The sequence below is a fragment of the Mastomys coucha genome, unplaced genomic scaffold, assembly GCF_008632895.1.
Source record: "Mastomys coucha isolate ucsf_1 unplaced genomic scaffold, UCSF_Mcou_1 pScaffold4, whole genome shotgun sequence".
Taxonomy (NCBI): Eukaryota; Metazoa; Chordata; class Mammalia; order Rodentia; family Muridae; genus Mastomys; species Mastomys coucha.
In genome coordinates, this window is record NW_022196910.1 from 4,664,906 (window position 1) to 4,690,573 (window position 25,668).

The window sequence follows — 25,668 nt, forward strand, 5'->3', positions numbered from 1 at the left end:
GTCTGCCCTGACTGGGCATCCCTTTATCTCTGTGGCAGGCCTAGGTACCCTTTCTCTAAGGTTGTGTTCATGGTACACTAAATCTGACTTTAAATAAACAGACTCCAGACCTAGTTTCCAGGGGGAAGTGGGAGAGCCCTTCTTTGGAAAAACCAAGTCTAAATTCTGTTTAAATGTAGTTATCAAGATGAGCGGATTTCTGCCTGGGCTGTAAGAGCTGTGGCTGCAATATAGCATTTGTGCCCCACTTATTAAAGAGTTTACCACCACGCTCTCAAGTATAGGGTAGGGTGGGCTCTGATCGCTTATCCAATTAGTACCTCTGAGCGCAGCACGAGCTATCCAATCAGAAGCGCCGATTGGTGGAGCGGAAGTTCCTCACCGGCCATCTCTTTTACTTGCCAGACTATCGTGGTGATGCTGTCCTGTCAGCTGAGGGAGTCACAGGCAGCCGTTCAGGATCCGTGCTGTGTGGCTGCCAACACCAGGATCATTCCTACCGGCCTCGGGAAGCCTTGGGCTCAGATATGGTAAGTGTCCTTGCGGCCAGCTGTCCAATCAGGAACGCCGGCAGCAAGCGGATATGCCTCACCCGCCATCTTTCTCCCTGGCACCGTCTGGTCAGCTGAGAGGGCGGCGCGTGAGGTCAAGCCGTTTTGACTCCGCGACAACTGACCTCTGGAGACCTCTTGAAACCACAAGAGGGCCCGGGAGCAGACGAGGTGAACGTCGGGACAAGTGTAGGAGGCGCCAGGTCTTCCCCGGGTAGATGCCTCGTTCCTACTTCCCACCCTGCGTTGGGTGCTGCGGGATTCATGGTTTCTCTGCTCTCTAGGTGGCGGGACCCGGGCGGCCAACCCCAACTCTTGCAGGATCCTGTGCTCCTGTCTCCCCAGCGAGACGCCTCCTGAAAAGTATATGTAGTTGAGTATGTTAACACATGCCCATAACACCAGCCCATACGAGATGACCACGAATTGAAGGCCAGTTTGGATTGTATTTCACGTTCTGGGCTGCAAGAGTGTCTCAAAAAGCAAACCAGAACAAAACAAAACAAAGTGATGTAGACATTCAGCGTTTTCAAATTAGTTAACTTGGAAATAGACGAAGAAACCCCATATCCAGCCAGGTGTCCTGGTGCATTATAATAATTATGACCCTCTTCTACAGTGTCTTGTTTTACTTTCACTGGAGAAAAGGAAAATTGAGTTAAATAATGGGAACCATATTTACTAAATTTTTGCTTACCAATTACCATAAAAAAAAAATACCTGCTTTTGCTTGGTGTGTTGGCCCATGTCTTAGTATTCAGAAGACTGAGGCAGGTGGATTTCTGTGTTTCAAGGCCAGAGGAGGGAGCTCAGCTGAAATTCCAGCTAATCAAGACACTAAGGCAGGAGGCAAGGTTAAAAAAAAAAGCCTGTCTAGGCTGTAGGGTGAGTTTTGCGGTCACCAGCATGGGCGACGTAGAGCATGTTTTAAAATAGAGAGCTCGGGATGTACTGTAGTGGTGGAGGCTGTTTGCTTGAACTAGATTCGATCCCTAGCACCATATGCAAAACATTAGGTTTCGAACATGAACGGGATAAATACTTTGCAGGATGTCTGGAGGACAGCTAAGACAGAAACTATGGTAGTCACATGGGGTGTCGTTCAGACAGTTTCATTTGCTTGCTTGGAACTTACTGTGAAGACCAGGCAGGCCTCAGATTCGTAGAGATTCACCTGCCTCTGCTTCCAGACTGCTGGGAATAAAGCTACATGCCACAAAACTCGGCTGAGAGTTTTTAATACCCGTGTACAAATGTCTAATGTTCCCAGCCATCTGGGAAGTTAATTCTGAAACCACTACCGTGCAGGATAAGGTGACATAGCTTGTAATCTTTCTTGGAAGAAAAGAACATCACAAGTTTGAGGCTAGCCTGGGTTACATAGCAAGACCGAATCTCAATCAGTCAATCAGTCAATCAATCAATCAATCAATAGACAAGTAACACACCCAGAGTCCAACTGGTAGATGAACAGACACCACCAAAGATTCCTACCTTGCATGTGGGCAAGGATACCCTAGAGCGGGAGCCGTGGGCATGACTCGTAATATAACTGAAAGGAACGTACCCCAGAGCTACAGTTCCATTTCCGGTTCTAGAAAGTTACGGCAGCGCTCCCACGTGTCCTAAGTAAGAATATGAGGACAAAGCGGGACATTTACTACTGTCAGTAGGATGATATAAATCAGTCGTCCGTTTGTAAAATTAAAGAAGGAAGTTAAAGAGAGTAAATGATGACAGGTGCCAGTGTAGCACAGAAGTTGGAGTTTCATCTTTTCAACCTGAGAGTGGTGTCGCATGCCTTTGATCACAGCTTTTGGGAGGCAGAGGCAGGTGGCTCTCTTCAAGTCAACCTGGTCTACATAGAGAGACTCTCAGAAAAAAAGGTTTTTTTTTTTTTTTTTTTTTTTTAACTTTGCTGTGCATCTTCGGTGTGTAAATAAGTAAGAGTATAATCATATTTGTTACCATATCCAACACCTACCTAGCAAGTTCCAGGTCAGAGACCCTGTGTCAAAAAGAAAAAAAAAACCAGTAACTTGAAAAAATGGTTTATTTACTTCACAAGTCAAGTTACAGTCTGTCGCTGCAGAAAAGAACTCTGAGTAATGTCACCCACTTTTAGGCTGGGTTTTCTCACATCAATTAACACAACCAAGACAGTCTCTCACAAATATGGCCGTAGGCCAACCCAATATGGATAGTCCCATATTGCGACTTGGTTCCTGGGTAATTACAGATTTTGTAAAATTGACAATTAAAGCTAACCACACAGTTCCCTTAAATCACAATGTTAAATTAAATCCCTTAAATCAGAATGTTGGCAGAAAAAAAAAATGGACCGTGAAGGCTGTACTGATGAGATTTCTGATAAGAAGTGATGGTGTCTGATTAGAAATGGGAAATTGCCACCCTCACTACAAAGTGACCAAAAAGCTGAGCTTTCTGTGTCTAGGGACAGTATGGAGAACAGCTCTTCAGAGTGATGCCTTACATGTGGAATAAACGGTCTCTCCCCTGCAGTGTTTGGGAGGCTGCATGGCTTCCCTTACTGGTAAATGAAAACGAAGACGTGAGCGCTCCAAGGGATGGCTGAGGATAAGGGTTTTATTGGGTTTTATTGTAGAAGCGAGAGTTGAGCCAGATGCATCTGGACAGCTCCAGGCTGAACCTAGGTGGAGGGGCAGAGCAAGGGAGAAAGAGATGGGAGACTAGAGGGCAAAGAGGCCAAGGTCAAGCCAGCCAGGAGCCAAATGGCCAAGAGAGAATATTGCCAAAATGGTTTGTATAGGATCAGAAGCTGGGGAAAGGGAAGTGAAGCCCAGCCCCTGGGCTGGAGAGGTTTAGGGCAGGGAGTGGGATGAGAAGTGCTGGGAAGAGCCACAAGTACTCAGTGAGACTTGTCCCAGGTCTCTCTGGGACCTGACAACTGGCTTCTAAGGAAATGCAAAAGGAGAGAAAGGGCATAAAACCTGTTACTGTGATCAAAGGGGGGGGGTTGGAGTCTAACTAAAGCCTAACCAGTCTAAAATATAATAAAGTATACTTTGAGGAGAAAAGCAAGTAGTGACCAAGCCACCTCACCTTGTAGAATGGGCTAGAAGGAAGCCTGATGCTATCCATGAAAGATGTGGGAAAATGACCTGGAAGGCAGTTTTGCAGATCTTTAAAGCTCTCCTTCCAGTATTTGCAAAAGCATGGATTATTTTGTTCATGTTGTTTATGATGATTTTTTTTGCTTGTTTTAAGACAAAATCTCATTATATAGCCCAGGCTGGGCACAAAGGAACAGTCCTTCCCCATCCTCCTAAGTGATTGATACAGAAGAATTTAACGTAGGGGAGGGGATCAGGGTACTGAATAACCTTGAGACTGACTAAAGGCCACAGTAAATCTGTTTTCACCCTGTTGTGCTTGAATGAGTCAGTGTTTCCCTTCTGTCTACTGATGACACAAACAAATCTCAATATACGGTTCTAATAGTCCAGGTCCACAGAGCGTAAAAGCTGGGGAGAAGGGTAGATTTTTTTACCCCCTGTATATTCCAAGAAATCTCTCTAGCACTTCTAAAGCCAAGGCATAATTGTATGGTAGGAGAAGAGGTATCACAGACCCCAACCAGGAAAACCCTGGGGAGATGGTGGATTGAGGCTGCTGCAGTCTTCAACAGTCAAGTGCATGGGAGTCCACAGGAGAAGGGTCACCCTTGAGACCTCAGAGATAAAGAGTCACCAGCATACAGCATAGCTCTGTGACAGTCACAAGGACATTTGCTCAATACATGACAACTATATCAGATATGCAGCTATGCTAGTGTGTCATTCACCTCGTATAATCTCATATGGCAGCTATGTGACTTCACATCAGCCCACGAAGAAAAGTGAGTGCACTCATGCCATTGAGACAGAAGCTGACTCCTTATATATTGCAATTATAGTTCAATTTCACTACTATATATTGTTGTAGATACCTTCTTGCAACTAGTTAGCAAATTAAAGTTTCTCATATGTATGTGTAGGGAAAACCATAGTGTATATTAGGCTAACTACTTGCCACTATTTTAGTCTTCCACTGCAGGTCTTGAAACATACCTCCTTCAGATTACTGATCACCTCTGTACTTATTTTCTTTCTTTCTTTCCTTCTTTCTTTCTTTCTTTCTTTTTTTATACACTTTTGTAGACATATATTTTGGGTTTTTTTTTTTTGTTTGTTTGTTTTTTTCTTTTTTGTTTTTCCGTTTTTGGTTTTTCAAGACAGGGTTTCTCTGTGTAGCCCTAGCTGCCCTGGAATTCACTCTGTAGACCAGGCTGGCCTCGAACTCAGAAATCTGCCTGCCTCTGCCTCCCAAGTGCTGGGATTAAAGGCGTGCCCATCTGTAGACACATATTTTGATCTCTTCTACTTCCTGTTGTACTCGGTTGTCCTCATCCCACTTCTGCTGAACGCTGGTCTCAGCTAACTCCCCTCCTGCTTCTGCTGAGTGCTGGTCTCAGCTAACTCCCCTCCTGCTTCTGCTGAGCGCTGGTCTCAGCTAACTCCCCTCCTGCTTCTGCTGAGCGCTGGTCTCAGCTAACTCCCCTCCTGCTTTCACTGTTTTGTTTTCTTTGTGTTTACTTGTGCCTCATGACCTTAATTATGGCTACCTTAATGAACATAGGTGAGAGTTATTTACTGAAGCAAGGCCAACTTATCTGTGGCTACATCTCTGAAGACAATGACTCTTCTCCAGCAAGCCATTAACTTCTTCTAATAGTTCCCCAGGAAAAGTAGGGCCTAACAATGGGATGTCGGGAGGCCCCATTGTGCAGGTAACTAGAGCTGCTTAGACTTCACAAGCTCACCAGCTGTATCAGGTCCAGAACACAGCACTCACAACACTGCTTCCCCTCCTCCAATGCTTGTATTTTCTCTTCTCTTCTTTTATGACGTTCTCCAGGCCTCCGATGGGGTGAATTTTTGTATTAAACATCACACAGAAGCTTCTTTGGCTAGCACTGATCTTGACAGCAGCACTAATCTATGAGTATAAACATAAATATTTGTAAGACTTCTGATTGTATTTGAGGACTTCCCTCCGGAAGGGAATTCAAAAGCTCTTGGGTGGAGAGGTCATAGGCCCTGACCTATTGTTGTTTTGCTATATGGATATGATGCCAAGCTGTCTTACACCAGTTGTTACCACCATAGCTTCCATGCCACTTTTATACCAATGGGCACATTTTGACTGGCAGATTGATATTGTAGATTACAGGATTCACAGCTAGCTAGGACACTTGATGACTCTCTGCTGCAAGGTTCTGGCTTGATTTTTCTGTTTCCTGCAGTCAAAGGGTGTGTTGTTTTCAGCAATAGAGTCCAACCGTTTAGTTCTTGTGGTCAACAAGAAACAGGCCTCAGGCTAGCTAGAATCCTAGGAAGCAGGTGTAAGATGAGTCTAAGATGTGGGAACTGTCAGTTCAGGAGCATGGGTGGGCGGAGCGGAAGTTCTCTGCCCGCCATCTTTCTTACTGGCGCGGCCATACTTGTGTAGCGGTCCTGTCAGCCGAGAAAGTCCTGGGGGCTCAGCCACCGTGGCCAGAAGACCTCCCACCCCAGGAGCCGGGCTAAGGCCGCAGGAGGCTCCGGACAGACATGGTGAGCGTGAGCCGGGTGTGTGAGGTGGGCGGACCTCCCGTAACTCAACGGTCTGAGGCTGACACCGCCCCCTCCCCCGGGTGGTGGTCGGGCTCCCAGTCCTGCTCCCTGAGCCGTGGGACTCCGTCGCTCAGTCACCCGGTTTCCTGTCCGCAGCTCCGCCCTCGCTGTGCCGGGTCCCCTCACGTTGTGGTGCCCGCCAGAGGGTCCTGGGAGCTTTCGCCTTTATGCGGGACTGTGGACTGGAGCTGCTGTGGGGTTGGGTTCGCGTCTCTGTTTTCTGCGGCAGTTCTTTTCCTGGGAACCTTTCACATTCAGGAGTAGGCTTGTCCGACGCCTCGCTTGCGGCTGCAGCCTAGTGATGTATAGAGTGGAAAAGCAATCTTAATGTATCCAGGCGCTTCCTCACACTGCCCAACTCATTGGAAAGAATCCACATGTAACTGTTTGAGCTGCTTAATAGGAGGAGATGAGTGCTTCTCTCTGACGTCATTGTTATTGTCCTTTGACAGGCCATTCAGTGATGATGATTTTAAGATTACATACTAATTGGAGGAAGACTTGACTGTGAAAAGCACTGCAATAGCATAAGCCCAAACTTTTTAAAAAAAGATTTATTCATTATTATAAATAAGTACACTGTAGCTGTCTTCAGACACTCCAGAAGAGGGCGTCTGATCGCCTTAAGGATGGTTGTGAGCCACCATGTGGTTGCTGGGCCTTCATGCATTCCAGTATGAGGCAGAAAAGGGCCTAATGCTACCTCCAAGTAAACTAGGCTAGAGAAAGAACGCAAAACGGAAGGGACTTTGACCTGAGGTCATCCTGTCCCTTGGGTGATTATAATGGAAAGATTGTGTGCTGATTTTTACTGAGAGTGGGTCAGAGATGGCAGGGGTGAAAGTAGCAGCATGGCTGGGCAGTGGTGGCGCATGCCTTTAATCCCAGCACTTGGGAGGCAGAGGCAGGCGGATTTCTGAGTTCGAGTCCAAAAAAAAAAGCAGGATTGGAGGAAGAAGCTCCATTCAGCTCATTCAGAAGTTTGCTTAGTATTTTTTCACTGTTTGATTCAGCCATACATTTTTGGGACCTTGGGCATTTGGATTTTTTTTTTCTTTTTTAAAATTTTATTTTATATGTATGGGTGTTTTGCCTGTGTGCATGTATGTGCACTACATGCATACCTGGTGACCACAGAGACCAGAAGATCCCCTTTCTTCTGGGATTGGAGTTACAGATGACTATGAGCTGCCTTGTGGGTGCTGGGAATCAAACTCAGTGCCTCTGGAAGAGCAGCCTGTGCTCTTAACTACTGAGCCGTCTCTCCAGCCTGTGGCAAATGGGCATTTATCAAGTTTGTGTCTGGGTTGGTCGTAGATTTAAAGGGACAGACCTGGAAGTGACATCCCCTACGTGTAAAAGGGAAAGTGTCTCTCAAGTACAGAAAGCCTTGTGAGGGAGAGGCTGCAACTGCTGTTTACCAGGGCTACAGGCTCGGGAAACTCATCAACTTCAGCTACTTCTGTTTGCCACCAGGCAGAGAGCAAGCATGCCGTATAATATATACATAGTCAGAGTATAATTTGTACTTTGTGAGAATGTCTGTATTAGGCAGTCTGAGGGAAAATTACCTCAAGAAAAGGATTTATCATTTTCACAGTATATTTTGGTGTAATCTTTTTTTAATTAGATACTTTCTTTGTTTACATTTCAAATGACATCCCCTTTTCTGGTTTCCCCTCTGAAAAAAAAGCCCTATTCCCTCCCCGCCTTCCCTTGCTTACCAACCTACCCTCAGTTGATCAATGTTCAAGATTCTGCCTAGGATAGATGACCTTTGACTTTGCTGAACAATAGGAATGTCTTTGGATTTTTTCCTTTTCTGTAAATATTTTTAAATTTATTTATTTCTGGGGACAGGTTCTCACTATATAGTCTTGGCTAGCTAGCCTGGAACTCATTATGTAGACCAAGCTCATCTTGAACTCAGCAATCTGCCTACTTCTGCCTCTTGAGTACAGGGATTAAAAGCATGCATGCATCTTTTCTTCTTTCAGGCAACATTTGGCCTCATGCTAATTAGACATTTAGAGTGCTACCCTTCTGTCACTTTAGGATGGGGAGAAGTGACCAGGTAGAGAATGCAGATCCTTGGGCTGGCATCTGCAGTGAGACTGAGCCTTAAAACTGTCAGGCTTTATTTTTTTAAAGGTTCATTTACTTTTATGTGTTTGCATATATGTGTGTATATATCTCATGTATGGCCATTGCCCACAATGGCCAGAAAAAGGCATTACATGTCCTGGAACTGGAGTTATGGATAGTTGTAGGCCTCCATGTGGGTTCTGAGGACCAAACCCCAGTACTCTTAAAGAGTACAATATTCTTAACCACTGAGCCATCTCTCTTGCCACCCTAGCCTTAACATTAATCTCTCTTCCGCCTCTTTCTCTCTCTGTCTGTCTATCTCCCTCTTTCTCTCTCTCTCTCTGTCTCTGCCTCTCTGTATGTGTGTGTGTGTGTTCTTCCACTACATGGGTACTAGGGATGCAGCTTAGATCTTTAGGCTTGGTGGCAAGCCCCTTTAGACCTTCTGAGCCATCTTACTGACTGGAACTTCTAAGTATTGTGCCATGTATAGATGTCAGAGTTCCATTGTAGGACATCCTACTGGTATTGGAGAATCTGTTAATGGCACTGATACCATAAAATGCCAGCACAATTGAAGATTCTCAACTAACTATAGGTGTTTGGCCACTACTTTGAATTGATTTTGTACAGGAAAGAAGCTGTTAACACTGACAACAGTGCAAAGTTGACGTTTTCAGTGGCATTTCCTAGATGCTCAGGATTTCCTGATTTACCAGAAGTGAAGTACCTTGGCCTGCACCTACATCATGACCATGGGGTCTAAGCACAGAGGTGGGTTCATCCCTGTGATCTGAAAGTGACACAGGCCGTCTCTCTGATCTTACCTTTTGTTTTCCTTGCAGAATTGTGTTTCAAACATTTACAAAACTACTCTAAATTTCTTTTGTGATATGAGTATTATGATATGATATTTCAGTTCTCTGTGTGGGTACACACTTGCAAACCATGCATTAAAGAATCCGAGGCAGGAATGTTGTCACGAGGTTGTGGACAACTTGCTCTGTATAGTAAAGTCAGGTTCAGCAAATGCTCCAGAGTGAGACCGTCTCAGTGCTCTTTCCCATCCAAAGAATAATAAAACATGAAAAACGTTGGTGATGTTTGTTCCTGGTCAGATCCTAAAGAGATGGAATGCGAGGTCTGAGGATATAAAAGAATCACAGGATAGACATTTATGGAGACAGTTCTCTCCTCCTACCTTTAGAGGGATACAGAGATTAAACCCAGATCACCAGGTTTCCATGGCAAACACTTCCGTCTGCTGAACCATCTTGCTAACCCAAGGAATCCTTAAAATAAGGTATTTGTTAGCAGTCACTTTGAATGACAGCATGTGTATTCCCATGTGGTCACGCTGTTGGTAAACAAATAGGCCATGGCCACTTCCAGAGGCTCACTTTGATGTTATTTAGCTCCTTACAAGAGGATTTCTCCTTTACTTTTCTCTTTCCTGTTTTCCCTTTTCACAGTTTTATAAATTGTTTATCACTAAGTGACATTTCACCTCCTTTGAATTTTGAATGAGATAATACTGCATCTATTTTTATGGCTTTTGTATGTTAGTTTGTTTAGGTGATGGATTCTACAAACTTATTTTTATATAGCTTATTTATAATAATTACTACTTGGAATCTGGGTATTGTGGCACACACTTTTAATCTCAATACTTGGGAAGCAGAGGTAGGTGAATTTCTGTGAAGTGAACCTGTTTAAGTCGCATGTTCTGAGACAGCCAGGACTATGCAGAGAGATTCTGTTTTAAAAAACTTAAAACACATAGTTGTAGGGTATAACTCCATTTTTTCACTTTCTGTGAGAGAATACCTGACAAAAAATAAGGGGTAGAAGGTCTTACATTGGTTTACATTTGGAAGGAATACAGCAAAGCAGGACAGGCCCAGTGGCAGGTGGTCCCTTTCTGTCCTCAGGAAACACACAAGCAGCAAGAACTAGAGCCAACTCTAAAAGCACGAGAGCCACTTCACCTCCTCAAGGCCTGAAAACCTTTCCCAACAGTGCCAACAGTGTAGGACCAAGTGTTCAAACATGTGAGTCTATTGTTGACTCTTCAGATTCAAGCTACTGTATTCTGGTGTGAGTGTGTGTGTGTGTGTATGTGTGTGTATGCCTCAATGAAGTAAAACTTAATTTTGATCCTAGAATTGGACATGTGGGTTAGGAAAAAAAAGGAAATTAGTAATGGGTGGGAGGTGAGGAGTGAACTGTGGTTATGGTGTGACCATCTCATTAATTGTTTTACCAAAGACTTAATATTTCTTGTCTTAAGGGAATTTTTTTCTTCGCTTGTGGTAAGAACCTAAATTTAAGCAGCAAGTTGCATGTGGACATACATTTTCTAAGAGATAAGTAGTTCTCGGATATAAATTATTATTGCTAGGGAAATTAAATGAAATTGCTTATAAAAATGGTACACTTAGAGCCCTCTTCTTTGCTTCTGAGGTTTGCTGTGTTGGCTGCAGGGAATAAGCATTTAACATAATGTAAATATGTACCAAATAGTAATAGAATTGCTACTTTGTAGCTTCTATTGAAGAGTGTACTTGTCCTGTTGGGGGGAGGGGGTACCGGAAAGGGCAGGTCCCCTTACACATTGTCCGCATTTGGAAGAGACTATACTTGTTAAAGTCTGTTTTCATCTTTATAGTTACTACCTTCTTAGTTTACATAATTACAATTATGTAATTTCCCTTGCGGTTCTTTTTCTTTATGGAAATAACATCTCCCTCAGTATCCTAAATATATTTATTGTTGACCTTTATCTATCTTCTAATAGAATTTAGTGGAGTTGCATGAGTGCACAGAATTGGCTTTTCATGGTGTGATTAACAACATCTTAAATAGAGTAAGAATGCCCATCAGTAGGAATCATACAGCAATGTGTCAGTCTTGGGAAGTAATGTTCTCTTGGGGGTGCCACTTGGCCCATGTAGTTTGTTGTTATATTTTGAGTTAAGAAATTGAGTTAAGCCAGGCGGTGGTGACACATGCCTTTAATCCCAGCACTTGGGAGGCAGAGGCAGGCAGATTTCTGAGTTCGAGGCCAGCCTGGTCTACAGAGTGAGTTCCAGGACAGCCAGGGCTACACAGAGAAACCCTGTCTCGAAAAACAAAAAAACAAAAAAAACAAAAAGACAAAACAACAACAAAAAAGACATTGTGTTAAACCTCATTGCCACATACTAACCATACTCTACTGTGTCATCTCTACATATGGATCTACCTGAAATGGCCTTTAATTGTCGTCAGTTTCTTCTTATGCTTTGGTTCTATAAACTTGATTCTGCCTTAAATAGCTTTCTGTATTCTGTAGCCAGTGTTCTCAGAGGAGAAATGGGTAGCACCCTCAAATTAGGGAGAAATATTGTTGAAGATGTTGTTTTTTTTTCTTTTTGTTTTTCTTTTTCTTTTTTTGGTTTTTCGAGACAGGGTTTCTCTGTGTAGCCCTGACAGTCCTGGAACTTACTCTGTAGACCAGGCTAGCCTCGAACTCAGAAATCTACGTGCCTCCGCCTCCCAAGTGCTAGGATTGAAGGTGTTGTTTTTTAAAAAAAAGTACACATTTTTTAAAAAAAGTACACATGGATATTTCAGGAATCCTGTGAGATTTGTGGAATTGATAAGGAAAACTACAGTAGAAGTGAATGTTTTACCCATATTTATCATGAGCAATAGATAGAACAAGTTGCCAGAACCACTGAGGCACTGGTTTAGCAGGGTATAAATCCTAATTTAATAACTTTGTAGCATAGGATGAGATTCTGAATCTTCAGTATCAGTATTAGCTAGAGTATATACATTGACTTTAATCTTCTGTTTGGTGTTTTCTGTTCCATCTTCCTTGAGCTATAACACTCAGAAGCCACAGGCCACCGGAGCCTGTCTCACAAGTATACTGGTGAGCATCCTGAGTAACGGGCCAAGTGGGATGAGAGTGTATCTACTAGGTAGCTAGTACCTATAGTACTAGACTGGTTTCAGCATTCCATCGGAGACCTAGGTATTATATCTGGAAATGTACTGTTTAGCTTTCTAAAAGTGCCAGTATCAGCTCCCCCTTCTCCAACTTCTGCACAAGACTCTCATTGAAGTTTTTATGGCAAGGTGCATGGTACTGGTTTTAGTCATATGTTTTTGTCTACTGTCCATTGTTTCTGACAGATACTGAGGCATGTCCTAGAACATGTCCTCCACATAAGAAACAACCACCTTTATTAGGATGGTGTTGATGATGATGATGATGCTCATCTCTCATGTCAGACAGGATTGTGTCATTGTTGTATAGAAACTTTTCCTGTGGATATGCAACATACACATATCTACCTTTTCCAGAAGGGGAACCCATGACAGATCAAAGGAATGATTTCTCTGGAATTTTTTTAACTATTGCCAAAAAATGGTGGGAAGAATCCAAACCCTACTGGGTTGCTGGAACACTACAAGGAGCATTTCAAGCACCTAATTATGTGCTGGATATTTTTCTTCACCCCAATCCTGGTGAGTCTCTAGGTCTGTTCCCAAAGCCTTCAAAAACAGCATACATCTGGTATTGCTTCATGTGACAAAGGATCACAAAGTTTCCCTTGTTACAACCCATGCTCCATGAAGAATTAACTTTTCAGGATTACTCCAAACTGTTCCATGTGGCACCATAGTCAGTGTGGATGGATGTACACCAGTACCCTAAGATGAGTTTACAGTGGATTGTCTACTCTCTAGAGAAAGACTAATGATAGGTCTCTTCTTACGATGGATACTGACCATGGCATGCTGACCATTCAGTGGACTTTGTTTGACTGAAGCTACCTTCTTTTTTTTTTTTTTTTTTTTTTTTTTTTTTTTTTTTTTGGTATTTTTGAGACAGGGTTTCTCTGTGTAGCCTTGGCTGTCCTGGAACTCACTCTGTAGACCAGGCTGGCCTCGAACTCAGAAATCCGCCTGCCTCTGCCTCCCAAGTGCTGAGATTAAAGGCGTGCGCCACCACCGCCCGGCGAAGCTACCTTCTTAAGCTTACTCCAAGTTTTAAATTTATTAAAGCTATTCATCCAAGGGATACATTCTTCTTTTGCCATTGAGACTTTGTGACCTTTCACTCAATGGAAAGGAAGATCCCATAATACAGTGGTTCTCAACTTTCCTAATTCTGCAACCCTTTAATACAGTTCCTCGGGTTTTGGTGACTTCCAACCATAAAATTATTTTTATTGCTACTTAATAACTATAATTTTGCTACCGCTATGAACCTTAACATAAATATCTGATTATGTAGAATATCTGATGTATGACCCATAAATTTAGAACTGTTGTTGTAGAGGGTCCTGGAAGTATTCCCTGACCTTAAGAGGTCCCAGCCCCATCTTATTCTGACAAGATCCATGGCTGACCTTGCAGTACTAGATGTTGTCAGTGCAGGGGATACTTAGATCCTAGCATGCACCCCACCAGACTGTCATCAGGTGAGACTCTCAGTCACTTTTGTTTCACCTTACCTAGATCCTTTACTGGGTTGGGAAAGCTCCTTGGATTACAAGAAGTAGGGCAAATGTTAGCCCCACCTACTTTGCTCTCATGTAGTACCTAATGAGGTGACAGATGGGAGTTATACCTGTCTCCAGGGTAAGGTCCTATTCTCTGACTTCTCTCCACCTATGGCAGATGGGGTGCTAACTCACATCTTCTGGTTCTACTCTGGTATCTTTTCATTCCTCCAATGGGGCATTAAGGAACTAGCTTTGCCCATTTCTTCTTTTGTGTCTCCCTGCTCCCTCCCCCCAAGGTTCTGGTTCCATTTTTTTCTTCTGTTTAGAAACTACTTCTGGACATCCATCATTGCTGCTACTGCTAGTGCCAAGTGTCCATCCTCCCTTCTGAATTCTCCCCTCTAGGACACCCAGGAAAGCAGGGCTGAGGGCAGCAGGTTCGTTACTACCCCACCCCAGGGAAGATGGGGCTCTGCCACTTGGATAGGGCAGTTTTGGGCACTACTTGGAAAGAGGGGGTTCACTTTAGTGGGAAAAGGGTATAGGGATCATCTTCTCCTCTTGTTCTGTGGGGAGGGATGGCTGCTGTTTGTCCCAGACTGGTTTCTATTTGCAATTACTCGAATAAAAGAAAATAACTTTTGAGGGGGTCCTATCTTGAACTCATTATGTTGCATCTAAAATTGTGACATCATTCCTATCATTTCATTCTTCCTTGACATTTTCCAATTTATTTTTAAAAAGTAATGTTTGTAATTAGCTTAGTAAATTACTCTCCAGAATGCCTGCAGTTACTTCATAAGAAATCCAGAACCTTCCGAACTTTTCTCTTAGTGCAGGAATAATAAATATATCAAACTATAATAAATTGTGACAAAAAGTGATAATTACTCTCAGAGCAGTTCAATAAAGACTCATTATTCACATGGCAGTTTGGGAATGATCAAGTGGTCTCCCTCTGGTGATCATGTTGGAAATTTTTAAGCATTTAAAGGGAAAGCAGGACTTAAGCAACTAACATATTGTGTAGAAAAACTGGGAACATTTTAAGTCCCCACCCCTTGCTATCAATCTGTTGAGATCCATTCGAAGAACAATATATAAGATACCAGCAGAAATCAAACTTTGGATTCAGTAATTTCTAAGAATTTGTGGACATAGAATAGCTGGTGTTAGCTACACAGTAACTGGATTGACTGTGCACTAAGTAGCTGGACTGTCTTGAGAGGGGTTAAAGTGTGTACCAAAAAAAAAAAAAAAATCTTGCTGGATTGCAAGATCCAGCAGCATAATTGATATTCCTGTCTTGTTATTTCTTTAACAAAGAGTTCCAATCCAATACAGGAATTGCTGTGTAAGAGGTAGAGGGTATGCCTGGTGAATGAGAGTGTCATGGCCTTTGGAGAACACATACCTTGTGAACTTCTTGGAGAATGCATTTACCTTACAGTGCTCTGAATCTCATTCTTCTTCCTGATATGGCGTATTTTAGGACTGTCTAACTTTTGAGGATGTGGCTGTGAACTTCACCTTGGAGGAGTGGGATCTGCTGGATCCTACCCAGAAGCAACTCTACACAGATGTGATGCAGGAAACCTTCAGAAACCTAATTGCCATAGGTAAGGATAAGGTTGTTTCCTTGCTTAACAATGAGAGAGCTGTTTTGCTTGCCAGTGCTGTTCAGTGATTTAAAATATAAAGGGTAAATATGGTAAATACTCTAAGCATATTTGTGTTATTCTATGAACTTACAGAAGTTAGATAGATTTCATAATAATATTTTTGGCTCTGTATTTTAGGACAAATTGAGGAAGGCCAGAGGAGTAAAGATGTTGATGAAGATTCTAGGAGAAACCTAAGGTAATTTGTCCTCTCCAAATAAGAGGGATGTTGCTTAAGAACTTGGGAATGAAAGGTAGATAGATGGCTTAGTAGTTAATAACATTGTTCTTTCAGAGAACCAGGATTAGATTCCCAGTATCCACCATCTATTACTCATGCACTTCTGACCTCCTTGGACACTGAATGCAGGTGTTTCATAGACATTCATGCAAACAAAACACCTATACACATATAAACAAATAGGAAATTTTTTAAGAATGTAGAAATTTTAAAAATAAACCCAACTTCAAAATAATTTAATCTCAAATAATTTTATAAAAATTCAGAGGATTAGTGACATAATATACTAACAAGATGATACAGTTGATTTTCTGATCATCAAGTATACACAAATTTTGTATCATGTACCAAATTATTTTAAAATGGGCTATGTAGAGACTTGAAGTGCCAGGGTCAGGGGATACCCGGGGGGTTCTCTACCCTCTCAGAGGAGAAGGGGAAGAGGGATCGGGGAAGAGACTGTGGGAGGAGGGGACTAGGAGCATAGTGATCAGTATGTAAAGGAATAAATAAATTTTCCTTTTTGAAAAAAATGACCTCAGAAGAAAACAAACAAACAAACAAAAATGATATAGGCTATACAGTGAGGGGGTAAGAACACATGCTGTGTGAGCATTAGTACTTCAGTTCGGAGGTCCCCAGCACTCACAATGTTTTTAAAGACGAGATTGAGCTATTCCTAGGGTTTTCTGTCTATCAGCAGTTAGGAAGTTGGAAGGGTGAAAAGGGAAGCATGAGTTCCAGATCCAATGAGAGATCCCTGTCCTAAGAGGTTGACATGGAAAGTGAGAGAAGGGGATCCCTGGTATTCTCATTTGACCTCCACATGCAGACACCACAGATGTACACATTTACCACACCCCACACAGTAAGGACTAATGAGGATGGCTCAGTAGGCAAAGGTGCTTTCCACTAAGCCTAATGACCTTGGTTCCATCCCAGAACATGCATGGCGAATCAAGAGAACCAACTCTTGCACATTGTCCTCTGATATCTACATTGAGGTAGTGTCATATTTGTACTCACCCATCGCGCGCACACACATACACACACACACACAGGCACACACAGACACATAGACACACACACAGATACACAGACACACACAGACACACACACACACATACACACACACATACACACAAAGTAAAGAAATGTAGTAGGTTTAAGACTGAGTTCACAAATACCATTCTTGAAGAGACCCTGAGTATGGTTCCCTGCATCCATGTTGGGGCAGCTCACAAACATCTATGCTCTAGTTCTAGACAATCTGCAGGTACCACACTTATGTACACACACACACACACACACACACATATACACACAATTAAAAATAAAACAAATCTGTACAGTTTTTAAAAATACAAGTAAATGTTTTAAAGATTAAATAAGTAATAAAAGTAGAAAATGTATGATATTATCTTCAGGTTTTGAATATGAGATACATTTTTTTAAAAATGAAGAGTGTATTGACTCCACAAAGTTTTCCTCTAAGACCTTTATACAGTCTCCTCTACTTATTCAGTAATAATAATTTAAAAGCTTGAAGGAATAAAAGTAGAAAATGTATGATATTATCTTCAGGTTTTGAATATGAGATACATTTTTTTAAAAATGAAGAGTGTATTGACTCCACAAAGTTTTCCTCTAAGACCTTTATACAGTCTCCTCTACTTACCCAGTAATAATAATTTAAAAGCTTGAAGGAATGTCTTCTTTCCACTGGTTATCATCTTCAAAATATCCTGAATATATACAAGTATTTTAAAATCTGAAAACATTTTTGTAGAAGCATTTTGTCTAAAGAATATGTGTCATAGAGAGGTACCCAGTACTAAGTAATTATAATTCTAGTGGTCGATGGTAGTTAGTTAGCTCAAGGCCAACGTAAGCGTCACAGCAAGAAGCAAGACTCCAGAACAAATGAATAATGAAAAATAAACAAGTAAAATAAACAAACACAATGGCATGGGCACTCAGTGTTTGCAGAATATTTTACTTGGTAAAAGTGTTAACATCTATACAAATACCAGTATCTTCACTTTACATGTCCTCTAGAAATCCTGTGGGACATTTAGCACATTCATGTTAAAGAATTCTAGCCATGTAAAATATGAACAGTTGTCCTGACTGGTAACTTATAAGTGAAATCTGAGTACTGTGCCATCTACTTTTTACAGAAGCGGACTGGTGGAATTATTATATAAACCCAGTGAAGGTAGACAATGTGGAGAAATCTTCAAGTTTCCAGATATTGTTATGAACAAGAAAACCTCTCATGGAGTAAAACTGTGTGAAAGTAATTTATGTGAAGACATACTTATTGGTCTCCCACCCCTAAATATGCATATTCCTATTCAGCCAGGACATAAACGGTTTGAATGTGAGGTATATGAAGACAGTCTCTATAAATTTAGGGAATGTGGGAAAGCCTTCATGTATCCTGAATGCTATCTGAAGCATGAAAATACTCACACCACGGAGAAACCGTATAAATGTCATCAGTGTGGGAAAGCCTTCTCTTCTTCCAGTAAGGTTCGCAGACATGAAAGAACTCACACTGGTGAGAAGCCCTACATATGCAGCCACTGTGGGAAAGCCTTCCCTAGCCGAGGCTCCTTGCGACGGCATGACAGGATTCACAGTGGAGAGAAACCCTTTGTATGTAAGTATTGTGGGAAAGCTTTCACTGGTCAGAGTTCTCTTCCGCGCCATGAAAGAATTCACAGTGGAGAGAAACCCTATGTATGCAAATTCTGTGGCAAATGTTTCATTTCTTCAAGTACCTGTCGAGTACACGAACGGACTCACACTGGAGAGAAACTCTATGTTTGTAACCTATGTAATAAAGCTGTCACAACTCGTACTTCCCTTCGAAATCATGAAAGAATTCACAGTGGCGAGAAACCCTATGTCTGTGAACAGTGTGGGAAAGGTTTCATCTCTTCTGGTACCTTTCGGATACATGAACGAATTCACACTGGAGAGAAGCCCTATAGATGTAAGGAATGTGGGAAAGCCTTCACTATACAGAGTTCTCTTCAGCGCCATGAAAGGATTCACACTAGGGAAAAACCCTATGATTGTAAGGAGTGTGGGAAAGCTTTCAGTGGTTACAGTTCCCTTCGACGCCATGAAAGGATTCACAGTGGAGAAAGACCCTATGCATGCAAGCAGTGTGGGAAAGCCTTTCCCGCCTTGGGTGATTGTCAGAGACATGAGCAAATTCACACTGGTGAGAAGCCCTATATATGTAAGCAGTGTGGGAAAGCCTTCACTCGTTGCGGTTCCCTTAGAATCCATGAGAAGACCCATGCTAGAGAGAACTCCTAAGCATAAAATGTGGGAAGGACTCCTTATTGCATGCCCTTTCTATAAAAAAAAAGTTAAAATGTTTAGGGAAGAAAACAAGTATCAATATAAAGTTATGAGGGCTTCCACTAGTCATATTGTTCAATTAACAAACTTATGTTTGAGAACAAACTAAGAATGCACCCAATATCAAAACTTGCTCAGAAAGTTGACTGTAAGAAATAGTTTTAAAATTCTGTGAAATTCCTCAGGTAGTAGAGAACCATAAATGTACATTATGAAAAGTTCAACGCAAAATAATTTATATAGAATGCTCCAAAAATTACATAACCTGAAGGAAAATTTTCTAAAATTATATTACACTGATTAAATACTAAAATAGATAATCTGAACAATTTATTTCTAAGTTTAACTCTTGTAAATAAATGGTGGCGTGACATAATTCTATGAAGTTTGCTTAAGCAATTGAGCAAGAGATCTTTTTTTTTACCCTGTTCCCTACCATTCTGAAGAATTTTGGTTGTTTGAATAGTGAAATGGCCTTTTGAGATGTAGTTATAGCAAATATTTTAACAACAAATGAATTGGCACTAGCCCACAGTGCTAGGACAAGATTCTCCAGAATGATGGATGTGCTCTAATTGGCATCTCATACAATATTGTTTTTCTTTTGGGTCCAGAAATAAAGGGGCCTGGGGATCATCCTATAACTCACCAGCAAATCTTTTTTTTCATGTTCTGTAGATATTATGGTTCCACCAGGAGGAACACCCACTCACTCCTTTGAACTGGAAACTAAGACATATTCCTAACCCCACACCCATTTACTCTGGGTTCTTTGTGCCCTTGAGTTAACTAAAAATTGTTATTGTCGCTGGAGTGACAGATCCACATGACCAGTGGGGAATGAGACTACCATTCAGCAATGGAGATGTTTTGACTATTTTTTGTCTACTTTATACAAGCTGTAAGAGAAGTAGCCATTAGATTGACCTGTAGGCAAGTGTATGGGGGCAATTTTTTTTTTTTTTTTTTGATTAATGATGTATGGGACAGGGCTACTGTGGTAGTGCCACTCCTGGGCTACTATGGTAGTGCCATTCCTGGGCAGGTGGCCCTTTGTTGTATAAGCAAGCAGGCTGAGTGAGCCATGAGGAGCAAGCCAAGACTCAAGTCTTCCTCCTTCCTTCTCTTCCTCAGATCCTACTTCCAAGTTCTGAGTTCCTGCCTTGATTCTACCCTGGCTTCTCTTGGCATTGGAATATAAAGTGTAATTAAAACAATCCTTTTTTTCCTCAAGGTGATTTTGGTCAGTGCTTTAGCAACAACAACAATAACAAATCAAACTAGGACACAAGGAAGGGAAGTCTATTCTTGGATTTCCTTATTATTCCCATGTCTGGTGATTAAAACCCATGGGAAGCTACAACTCAGTCCAAACCGGGTAATAAATGGCTCAGATACTCAAGAACGGAAGTGTCAATCACTTCTCAAGGTAAAGACCTAGTTGATTTGGGTGTATAATGATGTTTTTATTTACTTACAAGGCTTTTTATACTAAAATTTATTTTAAATGAAAAATGAAAAACATTAAGATGGTTAGTGCTTGCTGAAGAGGAAGAAATGTATGTGGCATTGGGTCCGGTTATAGAAGTCAGAGTTCTAGTTATACTGGGTCTTATTTTATTAAGAGTATAGATACGTTGTCTGGGTGTGATGGCATATTCCTCTAATCACAGCCCTCAGGAGGCAAAGGCAAATGAATCTGTTAGTTCAAGACCAACTTGGTTGACATAGTGAGTTCCAGAACAGCTAGGGATGCATCGGGAGACCCTGACTCAAAAACAAAAAAAGAATATGTTTCTTTTCATACTTGATAGTGTTGATTCCCAGTGTGAGATGGGCCCCTGAGAGTGCCTGTGGACACTTATCTCGATTGCATAAATGAGGTGGAAAGACTCACCCACTGTTGGAAGTGCCAATTCCTGACTGGAATCTATGAGCATATAAAAGTGGAGCGTTAACTATCTAAGCACAAACATACAAATGCTAATTCACTGCTCTCTGCGTTTGACTGTGTATGTGAGAGCTGCTCAAGTTACTGCCATATTGACTTCCCATAGTGATAGAATTATGAGCCAAATAAACCCCCTTTCCTTTATGTTGCCTTTACCTGGATATTTTGTCACAACGGGAAATGAAGCTAAGAAATATACATACATATTAAGTAGATATTCATATTTTCTTTCATCTCTTCCTTTACCATGTAATATATTTATTGATTTAATAATACTGGGTATTGCAATGTGTTGTCATATTTAATTATGGTATAATAAGTGAATAAGCTTTCCTCAAGGGCCTTTGACACCTACTCTGAGGAAACAGTGTTTTCATTTGTACATGAAAATTATATTAGGTGAACTAACTTTGTTATTGTCTTTATTTAGAAATTGTGAATAACATAGGTTCACTTGACTGGTGGAGTGCACCTGTATATTGGTGAGGAAATTTCCACAGAAGAAGTGATATGTAGAATAGTGACTTGGAGGGGAAAACTCATATTCAGTGTGGGTAGCACCTCCCAACAGCATCCTGGATGAAGCCTCAGGAAAAAGCAGCAGGCACATACCTGCCTTCCTTTTTCTCTGAGTGCGTCTATTGATGCTACCATGATCCTCTGCTGTCTTTCTCCTCTTAACTTGGACTCAGTTCTAGTGACTCTCCAGGAGCTTCCAGTATTTCTGCCTCAGATTGGGCACCCTGAAGCATTTAGCTTTTTAGAGTGGGCAGCTACCAAGATCTCTGCTTCTCTGGTACAACCAACCATTGTTGGATCACCAGTCCCTATCATGTATGACAATCTAGTAGATACCTTCTTTAATAATTTTCTTGGTTCTATTCTGGAAAACCCTAATATGATCTGATTAATTGAAAGAGAGAAATTTTGCTGTTTTTCAGCTTTTGCAAAATTTAGTCAATTTTACAAATTTCAAAGACATGTACAGAATGTTTGAGGGTTTGTTTAGTATTTTGTTTTGTTTTGTTATTTGGTCTCAATCCGTACTACTAATTAAGAACTATCTACTTTTTAAAAGTCTCTGTGTGTAAACATGTATGTGCTGCAAAACATGTGTGCAGGTCAGAAGACAGCTTTGAGCTTCATTTGTCACCTTCCATCTTGCTGAGGCAGGGTCTCTCTTGTTTCTGCTGCATCTGATAGCTGGCCTCTGAACTTCTGGGGATTCTGCTTCCATCTCCTATCTTGTCATAGAAATATGGGGTTACAGATGTGCGATTGCTGCATCTGGGCTTCACCTAGGTTCTGGAGGAGTTTTAACCCCTTCTCCTGGGCAGGTCCTTTATCTACAGCTATTATCCCAGACCAGAATTAGATATTTTTGCAGGTGTGTTAACATTTCTCACCCTAAAATATGCTGTTTGTATGAATGTATGGCTAATTCCAGTCATCTGGACTAGTTTAAGCTTTTATAACTTAGATATTCAAGTATTCCCCAATAAACACAAATGTTCTTCAAATTTGGTAATATTTGCTTTTATAAACTCACAATGAAATAAGTCTGTAAATTGAAATTGAAAATTATTGAATTTCAATGCTAAATTGAGGCTAAATTTGAAACTGTTCAAATTGAAGCATGCCAGGAGGAGAAAATTATGGAAAACAAAACACCGCCCCCCCCCCCAAATACAGTCTCTGATTCTCTCTGCTAATAAAAGCAGGAAACTTGAGATACCATTGATAAAACCCAAATTGAAAAGCCTGTCATGGTGATGCACACCTTTAACCCCACAGCATTAGGGAGGTTCTCTGCTAAGTTCAAGACGAGCCTAATCTGCACAGCGAGACTCTGGGTCATAAGTGGAAGAACACAAAAGAAGGAAGAAGACACATTTTCTTGTTTTAGTCTAAAATGACATATTTCTAGTACTTGCCGCTCATTCCTAAATCTGTACAGTTACCCACAGAAGTCTGCCTCACTACACCTCTGTTTATCAAACAATTCTTTAACTTTTAACTTTTGTCATGGACTATACACTCTCTAAGAAGGGCTTAAAAGGGTTTGTTTATTGGGGGGGAATGAAGGGGGTTGAAACAACCTTTCAAGAAATGATTTTCTTCTCTTGAGCCCCTTTCTGTTTTAATCTCCAAATCTACATTGGCTCAGCCCGAAATTCTTTTTTTCATCAAAGCCATGAATCCCACTTTTGCTTGGTGACAGCATGCTGTGAAACTGTCTTCCTGCCTGCAATGACAAGCTCATTTCCATTAACACCTGTTGGACAAAATCACCTGTTTGATAATAAAACATTGAGTAGCTTAATTAACTGAGTGTGTCATGCTGCTGCATGATGTAATGGCAATTTTATGCTCATTAAGACGTGCTGTGCTCTCTCTGATTTGTATGCGTCAAGATTGATACCCAGCTTAAGATCACCCTTTGAAAGTCAATAGCATTTTCGTATTTTTTGAATGAGTCTGTGTCTGTTGCCCACATGAGTTTGTATGTACTATATTAGTATGTGGCAGCAGAGTTCAGAAGACAGGTTGGATCCCCTGATTACCATGGCTCCCATGAGTCAACTGATGTGAGTGCTAGGAACTGAATCTGGGTCCTCAGCGGCACTGGTGTATTGGTTTATTTTCTGTTTCTCTAGTAAAATATCCTAAGTCTTTTCCACTCCCAAGTCTTTGTTGTCGGTTTTGGTCTGTATTTTATTGCAACCGAAAGGAAACTACAAAAAATGGCACTCATAAGCAGTGGGCCATCTCTTCAGCCCCTTGATAGATAGCATTTTCTGATCAGTGATTTTTGTTTTCCAACCACTTAAAATAAAAACTCTAAACAAAGACTATTGTGAGTCACTGATCATCCTTCTTTCTGTTAAAATACTCCTAAAGCATTCACTGACTTCTTAGTATTATTATAACAATTTTTTAAGACTGTTGTTAGACCTAAAAAAAAAAAAAAAAAAAAAAATCCACAACTGTCTGGTTAAAGCAAACTGAATTTGGAACCGACTGCTTCTTCCAAAGCTGGGATTTCGGAGACAGCTTCTCTCTGGTTTGGAGGTCCCTTTTATGGGGAAGGGTTAGGGTTGATAGAAAAGAGCTGTCAAGATAATTGGCTCTTAGTACCTGGACGGAAGACTGGAGGACTTAGAACTCAAGGCTGCCTGTGAGGTGAGTAAATGCCATGCAAAACAGCTGCCAGGATAGTTGGCTTTTAGGAAGGAGGCAATAAGAATAGCGAAAGACTACACCATGTGGAAGGGGAGTCACGCAGGTATCTGGGAAGACACTTTCATAAGGCAAAGGGCAGTCATCATCACAGGTTCAGGAGTTCAGAGTAAGGCAAAAGGGCAGGTTTACATCACGGGGTTACAAATTCATCATAGGTTGGAAAGCATAGATAGCTGGAGGCTTAGAAAACAAACATTCTTGTAGGATTTGAAAACTTAACAGTTATGACAATGTAGCTCTTTTTTTTTTTTTTAAGACAGGGTTTCTCTGTGTAGCCTTGGTTGTTCTGGAACTCACTCTGTAGACCAGGCTGGCCTTGAACTCAGAAATCCACCTGCCTCTACCTCCTAAGTGCTGGGATTAAAGGCATGCACCACCACCCAGCTTTGTAGCTCCTTACATAAGGCTTAAAGAACAGAAATGTGTTCTTGTAAGGCATGGAAACTTAGTAACAATGAGTGATGGTATGGGTCTGTAAAAACACTGTGGCCTCTCTTTTGGTTCCACACCTTACAAGGGCAGTATGTTTAGGTAAATTGTTAGGATAGAAGCCTATGAAGAAACAAAAATATTACCATTGTGGTCAGTCTTTAACTACTTATTAAATAACCATATCATGGTCATCTTTAGGCATTTATTAATATTTATTCCTTTGTCTATTTTTGAGACAGGATCTCACTCTGTAGCTCTACCTGGCTTGGAACTCATTATGCAGACTAGGCTGGGCTCCAACTCACAAACTCCTGCCTGAATCTGCCTCTGTCTCCTTTGCTGGGATTAAATGCATATGCTACCACACCCATGAAAGCAAGCATCACCAACATTCTATTTCTCTTGTATTATAATTACTTCAGGTTTAGGGTTTTCTTTTTTTTTACCATTAATTTATTCACATTTATATCCCGATTGCAGACCTGCCTCTTCCCAGTGCCCCCTTACACATTTCCTCCTCCCAGTCTCTACCATCCCCTTAGGGTTTTCTAATGTCTATTGCTGTAGCTGGGCCTTCTTTCTGATAAACTTGTTCAGTGCTAGGAAATTTGGCACATCTTAAAGCAAAAAGGTATGAATGAGTTCACTGAGCTGTGGAATAACATCAAAAAGATGCAGGTGCTCCCTCAGCACTTCGAAATGCTGCTTCTCATGAGAGATGCCACCAGAAAGCAGGCAATAGGAAAATAGAGCTCTTCAGCTGCCTCAAGGGATGGATGGCAACAGGTCTGTCTCCGTTTACCTTATGCCACAGCTTGTTACTCAGGTTCTCTATGGGTTCTGTTAGTGCTTATATTCCTTAAGAGCTAAGGCCTACTTCTCCTGGTACTGTGGCTTCATCATGTTCCATATGAACTAGCTTCTGT

The 25,668-nt window shown here is 41.4% G+C and overlaps 1 protein-coding gene and 2 long non-coding RNA genes across 4 annotated transcripts in view; 2 read left to right on the forward strand and 1 right to left on the reverse strand.

Moving 5' to 3' along the window:
* LOC116075766 overlaps window positions 1–5,780 on the reverse strand; it is a 28,420-nt gene extending 22,640 nt beyond the window's left edge. Inside the window, exons 1-2 of the long non-coding RNA XR_004112713.1 lie at window positions 5,395–5,780; window positions 321–907 (exon numbers count right to left, since the gene is read on the reverse strand). This is a non-coding gene — a long non-coding RNA (uncharacterized LOC116075766). The remainder of the gene's footprint in view (window positions 1–320; window positions 908–5,394) is intronic.
* On the forward strand, window positions 390–23,919 carry LOC116075763 (zinc finger protein 878-like). Of its 2 annotated transcripts, none has more exons than XM_031349113.1 (4): window positions 390–530; window positions 15,329–15,455; window positions 15,636–15,696; window positions 17,919–23,919. In XM_031349113.1, exons 1-4 carry the CDS (start codon window positions 528–530, stop codon window positions 19,069–19,071), a joined length of 1,344 nt encoding a protein of 447 aa, XP_031204973.1. In that variant the 5' UTR covers window positions 390–527; the 3' UTR covers window positions 19,072–23,919. The 2 variants fall into 2 exon arrangements, with proteins under 2 accessions (XP_031204973.1, XP_031204972.1); XM_031349112.1 differs by lacking the exon at window positions 390–530 and adding an exon at window positions 6,059–6,187.
* Window positions 626–1,762, forward strand: LOC116075765. Its single transcript, XR_004112712.1, has 2 exons — window positions 626–722; window positions 836–1,762. It is a non-coding gene; the product is annotated as an uncharacterized LOC116075765 (long non-coding RNA).
* Window positions 23,920–25,668: the final 1,749 nt, after the last annotated feature.

Coding starts and splice junctions, on each gene's coding strand:
- LOC116075763 (XM_031349113.1), top strand. Junction 15,456..15,635: donor CAGAAACCTAATTGCCATAG/GTAAGGATAAGG, acceptor TCTGTATTTTAG/GACAAATTGAGGAAGGCCAG. Junction 15,697..17,918: donor GATTCTAGGAGAAACCTAAG/GTAATTTGTCCT, acceptor TACTTTTTACAG/AAGCGGACTGGTGGAATTAT.